General features: G+C 63.4%; 1 protein-coding gene across 1 annotated transcript; it reads right to left on the reverse strand.

The window, feature by feature from the left end:
* Positions 1 to 1,854: 1,854 nt before the first annotated feature.
* MNX1 (motor neuron and pancreas homeobox 1) lies at positions 1,855 to 6,554 on the reverse strand. Its single transcript, XM_060020088.1, has 3 exons — positions 5,861 to 6,554; positions 2,802 to 2,962; positions 1,855 to 2,217 (listed from the first exon to the last, which is right to left on the reverse strand). Exons 1-3 carry the CDS (start codon positions 6,552 to 6,554, stop codon positions 1,855 to 1,857), a joined length of 1,218 nt encoding a protein of 405 aa, XP_059876071.1.
* Positions 6,555 to 8,069: the final 1,515 nt, after the last annotated feature.

The following is an 8,069-nucleotide window of genomic DNA, read 5'->3' on the forward strand; positions in this document are numbered from 1 at the left end:
CTCTCTCTAATTTTCCCACCCCTTTCCTCGGGCTCTGGGGCTCTCCCACCAGTTGCAAACCAGGTCCGCGTCCCCCCAAAGCACCTTTGGACCCGGAGGCGGCCAGGCCCGCGCCCTGCCGCCCGCGCCCGACAGCAGCTCCTGCCCAGGCTCCCAGCAGCGCCGCGCCCCCGGGCTTGGCTGAGGTTGGACTTTATGGAAGGAGCCCGGGGTGATAATGAGCTGCCAGAGAGGATATTAATCTCACCCTGGCCCTGAAGTCGAGGAGTGGCCCCGCTCGCCTGCGCGGTAATCACCCAAATGAAACTCCAGGCCCATCTGAACTCATTTATCAGCTGGGAGGAGGGGGAGACGAGGGGGCGAGAGCAGGGGGGAGGGGGAGGGAAGGGGGAGGGGCGCACCCCGGCCCAGTTGCTGGTGAGAAAGAGTGAAAAACAGAAGGAAGGAGGAAGCCACGAGGGAAGGAGGAAGAAGCAGTGTCCCTGGCTCACCTATTTCCTCCAGGCCCAGGAGAGGCCCGCGCGTCAGCGGTGGGGGAAGGGGAGCCGCGCGGAGGGCGAGCCCGGCATGCGTGCAGCACAGGGTGAAGGCCCGGCTCGGCCCGGGTGATGGATGGCGCGCGCTGCCGAACCTTATTAACCCACAGCCATCGCGGCCCGGCTGGAGCGCTCCAGTCGCCCAGTGCTGTCCTCGCGGACGTTTGCCCAGATCCAGGAAAACCAGTCCTGGCCGGCCAGAGAAGGTTTTTCGGGAGAGACGCCAGGGCCGACGAGAAAGAGAAGCGCCGCGCTACGCGAGGCAATGCGGAAAAGGCGCGCGAGCAGCGCCCCGGGCCGCACGGACCCCAGAGACCAGTGAAGTCTGGTGGTTTGGAGCTTGTTTTCTGAAACATTCAAATAGTGTGTTTCCGCTTCTGGAGCGCCGGCGATGCAAGAAGATCCTCAGAGAAAGAGGAAAATAAGTACATGGCGTCCAAAGTTACTCCTTGGAGATCCTCGCATCCGGGACAGATGTGAGCCGGCACGCGGACGCGCGCTGACACCTGGCCTCGGTATTTTTACCGACACTTCGTACCTGCGACTCCCCAGCAGCCGGAATCAAGTTCCTCACCGGCCTCGGGGCCCAGAGAGGTGGCGGTCCGGACACCCGCGATTCTAATTTTCACCTTCTGCTGTCAGTTGAGGAATACAGCCCATCGTTTCAACGACAAAAATAGTAAACCCCGCTTTCACAACTCCCCTCAAAAGATTTGCGCTCTCACCCAGTAAAAAAACCAATTTATTTTACATTCCATCGTGGGCGATGGGAGAAGCTAAATGATAATTTAGCATGCGTAAGTAGACATTTCTTTATATATATATTTATAAATACAATATACAAAAATAAAGACAATACAGTTTTGGGACTTCCAGCAGTTTGGACGCTCATGGCATAAATCCCTCCCCCTCCCCCCAAGATACATAAGCACAAAACATTTTTTCTTTTCTGAGCACTCAGAAGAACGGCGTGTCCAGAGGTTTCAAGTCTCGGAGGTGGTTTAACACTGTAGGTTTCCGCCTTCTCCACTCGGCAGGAGGGGAACCGGGAGCCTCCCCCGATGAGCGCTCAGTTCTTCTCGGAAACACCTCCCCCCAGCGCAAACCAAATTAAACGAAAAAGAACCAGAGATCAAGTTTGAACCTGCTGGGCCTCCCTCTTTCCGTCCCTTGAAGAGCAGACGGCTGCTGGGGCCCACAAGGGCAGCAGCCGCCAGGGCCGGGCCGCCTCCGCTCGCGGGCCTGGGGGGCGGCCCTGGGGGGCATGGGAGGGGTCGCAGCATCCAGGCCGGACCGCCACCCGCCGGCCGCGGGGCTCCTACTGGGGCGGGGGCTGGTGGCCGGGCCCGCCGGACCGCGGGGCAGGCGAGTCGGCCCCGGAGGAGCAGTCAGAGGAGGCGGCGTGCGTGCTAGCGCCGTTGCTGTAGGGGAAATGGTCCTCGTCGTCGTCGTCGTCCTCCTCCTCGGGGTCACTGTCCCTCAAGTCCCGCAGGCGGCGTCCGCTGCCCTTGTCCCCGGGCGCCGGCGGCCCCAGCAGCTCCTCGTCGCCTTGGTCCCCGGCGCCGCCGCCTTTGCCCGCGCCCGCGCCGCCCTTCTGTTTCTCGGCCTCCTGCGCTGCCTGCTCTTTGGCCTTTTTGCTGCGCTTCCACTTCATCCGCCGGTTCTGGAACCAGATCTTCACCTGCGGGCACAAGCGGCGTAAGAAACCTGCCACCTCCGTCCCCGCCGAGTCCCCGGGCTCCTGCACCCGCACCCGCCGTGCGCGCGCCTCCATCACCAGGCCCGGGCGTGGGGCTCCCATTGGAGGACTCGGAAGCTCCAGGGGGACGGCGCTCCCCACCCTGCGCGTCCGCAAAACCCAAAGACCGGCTGGGGGCTCTGATGAAGCTCAGACGAAGACCCCTACCTCCCACCCCAGCACCGAGGTGTGCGAAGGGCCAGGGCTGCTGGGGTACCTGTCTGTAAATCTCAGGATGCCCCCTCCTCTCTTTCTGGAGTGAAATCTCTCTCATGTGGCCTGGGGACCACCTGCTTCAGAATGGGGGGTGCAAATTCCTGGGCCCAAAGGAACCAGCTGTATCAGACCTCTGGGTGCCAGTATAGGAACCCTGGGGGCAGATGGGAACCCTGGCTGGGATGTTAATCCACACCCTAAAGGTCAAATGGGCACAGCTCCAGGTGCCCAGGAAGGCCGAGGGTCAAGAGAGCAGAGGCGGCAGTGGCCCTGGGAGGCCAGGCCGCGCAGAGGGCGGCGCGGCGGCGCACCTGGGTCTCGGTGAGCATCAGGGAGGTGGCCACCTCGAAGCGTTTGGGCCGCGACAGGTACTTGTTCAGCTTGAACTGATGCTCCAGCTCGAGCAGCTGCTGGCTGGTGAAGGCGGTGCGTGGCCGGCGGCACTTCCCCAGGAGGCTGGACTGCGCCTGGGCTGCGGTGGGAGAGGCTCGTGAGCCCGGGTCAGTCCACGGCCCGCTGCTCGCCGGCCCTGCAGGGTCGCTGCTCTTTCTTTAGTGTCAGCGCCCCTCCCCAAGGAAGCCCTGGAGCCCAGGACCCCTCAGCCAGGTGGGCCCAGACGGTTTGGGTTTAGAGGGACCAAGTCTTTTCATCCCAGGCGGGGCCCGGGTGTCCTGATTAAAGAGAGCCTATCACCCAGGCACGTCCTCTCCACCTGGGTGGGCGTTGGTAGAAAGCAGGTGGACAGAAAGGCAAGTAGCAGAGGCCCAGGGACCCCCTCCTCCCCACTCCTCCCCCAACTCAGGCCCAATCCACACAGGCCACCGGAATCACTTCCTACTTCTTCCTGCCCAGCGAAGAAGTGGTGCAGGATTCCCACCGCCACCTCCTGAGGTACAAAAGGAATAGGAGAAAAGGGGAAAAGCTGAGGAAGGAAGGAAGGAAGGAAAGAAGGAAGGAAGGAAGGAAGGAAGGAAGGAAGGAAGGGAGGGAAGAAAAGGACCAAATTCTGGTCCTAAATATGTGTATTCATCAGAGGCTCTCCCGCATGTAAAATGTTTTATTGACAACGCCTGCCCAGGGTCCAGAGGGGCAGAGCCTTGGGAGATTGGAAGCCTTTCAGGACAATTCTCATTACGCAAATTAAAGGCCTAGGCACAGGGGGATCCGGCTTTCTACGTGTTCAAGGAGGTCTCTGGGCTTTATTTACATAATTTCACACGGTTACATCACAGAGAATTTTATGACCTCAAAGCGAGACTTCCCTTGATTTCCCAGGAGCCTGACAAGTGTTAGACAATAAAAGAAAGGAAAGGAAAGAAAAGAGGCCAGCCCCGGGCAGGACGAGCTCAGGCTCCCATGGGATGGGCAATTTGCTTTATGGGAGGGCCCACGCCCCCGGCTTTAGTTAAACAAGGCCCCGAATTCCCAACTTGACAATACATTAGAACTTTAATTAAAACACTGGCTCTGAAGGGACCATTTGGGAAATGCCATCTGATGGCTGAGACACCAATTAAAGGAAACCAAACAGGTTTCCAGCGACCAGAGGAGGGACTCTCAGAGCCGCTTCTGGCATGGTCACCTGTTACTGCCCTTCAGGATTCGGTGTTCAGATTCTTTTTCTGAACTTAAAGCTGGCTGGGTTTTAATTAGCTCACTCTGGGTCGAGATTAGGAATAAGAGATGGACTAAGTGTGTTGGCAAAGGGATGTGGCTTTAGTCGGTTTTCTGGGCAATCCTGGGCTCCACGCAGGCCGGGGAAAACAGCCGGGTGGCCAGGGAACCCAGAGCCCAGGGGAGGCCTGTGTGGAGATCACCGCTGCCTGCCCCCCCCCCCCGCATCGGTGGGAGACTAAGCCTGCCAGGCTTTGGGAGACGCAGGTCACAATAAAAGATGCGTGGGGGTGGCATTCCATCAGAAGGGCTTTGCTGGGCTCTGAGGCCAGGCCTGGAAGGGTGCCTTGGGTTTGGCTGACCCCAGATCAGGAGCTCAGATATGCCTGAAGCCACAGAAGTGAGAGCAAGCTTGCCCTCTTCTTTGCCTGGGGTCGGGAGGGGTGACTCCAACAGAAGGGATGGGTGGCCATTAGGGCCTTCTGGGAGCTGAGCCGGGAGCAGCCTGGGGTGGCCACGGGCAGACAGCTCACATGCTGGGATTTTCTCACCCGGCTGTGACTTCTCCAGCCTCCTGGGATCCTGGCTTTTCTCTGTTTAGTCACGACCGTAGCTTCTAGCAGAGGAATCTGAATTCTGGCAAGTGTTTATTTCTGTTTTCTTTTTTGCTTTTTTTCCCTTCCCGTGCCTGCGTCTCCCCAGTCTAAACAAATCCATTCAGACGGAAACAATCGGGTCTCTTTGTTTGGGTGTTTGGCGGCTGAAATCGTTAAGCCTCAAGCATCTTCCTCTGAGTGGTGCCCGGGTGGAGCGAGCGGACCTGAGATCCAGAATCTCTGGAGCTCCACTCCCGCGCGCCCGCCCGCGCGCGCCAGGAAAGCCCGAGAGAGAGAGGCCCAGGCCTCGGCCAGGTGTCCCGCCTGGGTGGCGAGCACGCCGCCCACAGCTGGGCGGCTCTCGGGTTGGAGATGGCCAGCCCTCCCGCGCTGCGGTCTTGGGGAGGGTGCGCGCTGTGCTGGGCGCCCTGAATTCGGAGGCGGGCACCTGCAGCTTAGAGCCCCTGAAGGAGGGCGCATCTCTCGGCCTTCCGGAGCGTGCCATCTCTCTGTTCAAGTCAGGCCACCCGCCTCCTGGGCATCGCACCCCGGACCCAGCGCCCTTCCAGAGGCGGGCAGAGCCCCGCAAAGGGCCAGGAGGTCGCCCGGGGCCCCTGCCTTACGTCCCTGAGCCTCTTGAAACTCATTTCTCCTTCGCTAACTCTGGGAGCGCTCCCTCTCCTGGGAGGGACAGGGGTTCTCTCCAGAACCCAGAATGCGGGACCGAAGTCACGTCCGTTTCCCTGAGGATAAACCCCTGGTTTCGGTGGCCCCCGATTCCCAGGCACACCTGACTCCAGGGCGCTCCTCGGCTCGCCTTCCCCCACCACTTCCTTCTCCTCTAGCCTGCCGGTTAATCATTAGGTTTTAGTCTCACACCTCCAGCTGCCCCTTCCCATTAAGAGAGGAAGCGAAGCAAGGTCCGCGCGTGGGTATTTTAATTATTCGCTAACAATCCCACATCGCGCAGCCCGCGCGAGTCCTCCGAGGCCCCGGGCAGAGCCGAGGCGGCCTCGCGGCGCTCCCACAGCTCGCTCGGAGCAGAGAACCAGCAGAAGGAGGTGCCAGGTGGAGGAGGACGCACGAGAGAACCTTCTGCCAGCACTCCCCTCCCCCGTTTCCTCCTCCCTCCGCAGGCTCGGGGGCTGCGCAGTACTCACAGTTAAAGTCCGGCATCTTGGGCAGGATCATGCCCGCGGTGGACGCCCGCAGCCACTGGTCCAACTGAAAGGTGCCGGCGCCCAGCTTGATGGGGTCGGCGGGGTGCGCGGGGTGCGCGCCCTGCACCTGCGGGTACGAGTAGGAGAGCGCCGGGTGCTGCCCGGCCAGCGCGGCCGCCGCCGCCGCCGCCGAGTAGCCGTAGACCGGGTGGCCGTAGAGCGCCGCCTGCGCCGGGAGGCCCGCGCCGCCCTGCGCGCCCCCCGGGTGCAGCCCCAGCGCCAGACCCCCCGCGGCGGCGGCGGCGGCGGCAGCTGCAGCGGCAGCGGCGGCGGCGGCGCCGGGGTGCGCGTGGTGGTGGGGCCCCCCGGGCCCGCCTCCGCCTCCGCCCGCCCCGCCGCCCGCGCCGCCGGCGCCCAGGAAGCCCGGTTTGGGCAGCAGCGCGCAGTGCGCGGCCAGCAGGCGCGGTGGCGACGGGCTCTCGGCGCGCAGGCGGTCGGCGGGCGCCGCGGGCGGCTCCGAGGACGCGGGGCTGCAGCCGCCGCTCGCCCCGCCGCCGCCGCCGCCGCCCCCGGGGCCAGCTGCGGCGGCCGCGAGCGACGTGACCAGGGCCAGCGGCGCGGTCTGCGCCGAGGCCGCTCGCGGGGGGTCCACGGCCAGCAGCGCGTCGATGCGGAAATTTTTGGATTTTTCCATCGGCTCGTTAGGGGTTGGCGATCAGCGCGGGGAGGTGCGTGGCGCGGCCGCGTGCCGGCCCGCGGAGTCTTTCCGTGGCGGCGGCCAGCCCCGGGGCTCGGTATTGTTATGATTATTTGCCAGTAATCAAAGTCGCCGCCGGAAACTCAGCCGAGGGTGACCATGGTCCGGGCGCCTCCTCCGTGCGGGCCCCGCCCCGGGCCGCGTTCACTCGCTCTCGCACAAACTCCCACGCGAGTGCTCGGCGCGCCGGGGCCGAGAGCCCGGCTCAGCGCTGCAGCCCGCAGGCAACCGCGCCGAGGCCGCTGGCGCCGGGCTGGGGACCCGCGCCCCTCCGCGCACTTGAAGCGCAGCGCGGCCGCCGATTGGCGCGCTCGGCGGGGGCTTGGGGAGGGGCTCAGGCCCCACCATTGGCCGAGTGGCGCACCTGTCACCGTCCCGGTCGCCCGCCGCCCCGCCCCTGCGCCGCGGGGTCCTAAACAGCCCAGGGTGCCGAACCGCGAAGGCGGGGCGGGGACCGAGACAGGGGTTGGAAGACTCCGAGGCGCAACCTGGGGTGCCTGCTCGCCCTCCTGCGGCCGCTGAGCGGGCGGCGGGGGCTGGCAACCCCCGGGGTCCGTGTGGGCCCCCCGGCCGGAGTCCAGCTCGCGACACACGCTGTCCGGGTCTGAGTTCGTGTCACCTAGAGCCAGCAGCGTGCGTCCTCTCCCTCCTCCTCGCCGGCGCTTGAGTGTGTCCACTTCTGCAAGGAGAGCCCACGCTGCTTCCAGGTCGAGCCGCTCTGCTCAGTGCAGGCAGCTCAGCGAAGACCGTTCTGGTCCCCAAGCCCTGCGCCCGAGGGGTTTGTGTCCCTGCCGCCAGCCCCCTCACCTTTCCGGGGAAGTTCTGTGCGTTGCAGGTGTTGTTTGTGGGGGAGTGAGGCATACGTGTACCCGAGCGCGAGCTTGCCTTCCACAAGCCCGCGCCTTCAGTCCTCCCGGTCAAGGTGAGAGTTTGGTGCGAGCGGCCTGCAGGACCCAGGTCGGCTTGGAGACGTCGTCCACCCGCCATGGAGCAGGACCTCGATTACAGAGCTCTTCCTCTGCCGAGGGACACCGGCCCGTGGGCAGGCAGGAGACTGCACCCATCTGGGCCCTGGGAAGCCCAGCCGGGCGGGAGTCAGCCGAGGCCGGTCACTGATCCTGCTAGCCCCAGGCCCCAGGCTGGAAAATGCAGGCTCTCTGCTGCCTGCAGCTCCTGGAAAATTGGAGGAAAGGGCTTCCCTTGTCTGAGCAAGGGAGTGGGATGAGAATCCAGACTTCACCTCCGCCCCATACTCACACTTCAAATATTTACAGTAAAAGCACTTCCAAAGGCTTTTTGAAGCAGAAAGAATGGACGCGCAGGTCAAGGAGCCCAGAGGCCACCAACACCGGTCTTTGTCAATACCTCCGTTAGACCTAGTTATCTTCCCCAGACAGATGTGAGAATTCGAGAAGGAGCTCGGGTTCTGGAAGCCTGGCTTCCCGTGCAGGT

The sequence above is a fragment of the Delphinus delphis genome, chromosome 9 (genome assembly GCF_949987515.2).
Source record: "Delphinus delphis chromosome 9, mDelDel1.2, whole genome shotgun sequence".
Taxonomy (NCBI): domain Eukaryota; kingdom Metazoa; phylum Chordata; class Mammalia; order Artiodactyla; family Delphinidae; genus Delphinus; species Delphinus delphis.

Excerpts from the sequence above, each read along its gene's own strand:
- MNX1 (XM_060020088.1), bottom strand. The coding sequence starts at position 6,554 with ATGGAAAAATCCAAAAATTTCCGCATCGACGCGCTGCTGGCCGTGGAC. Across the intron at positions 2,963-5,860 it reads CAAGATGCCGGACTTTAACT|CCCAGGCGCAGTCCAGCCTC; the intron begins GTGAGTACTGCG and ends CTCCCACCGCAG. Across the intron at positions 2,218-2,801 it reads TGATGCTCACCGAGACCCAG|GTGAAGATCTGGTTCCAGAA; the intron begins GTGCGCCGCCGC and ends TTGTGCCCGCAG.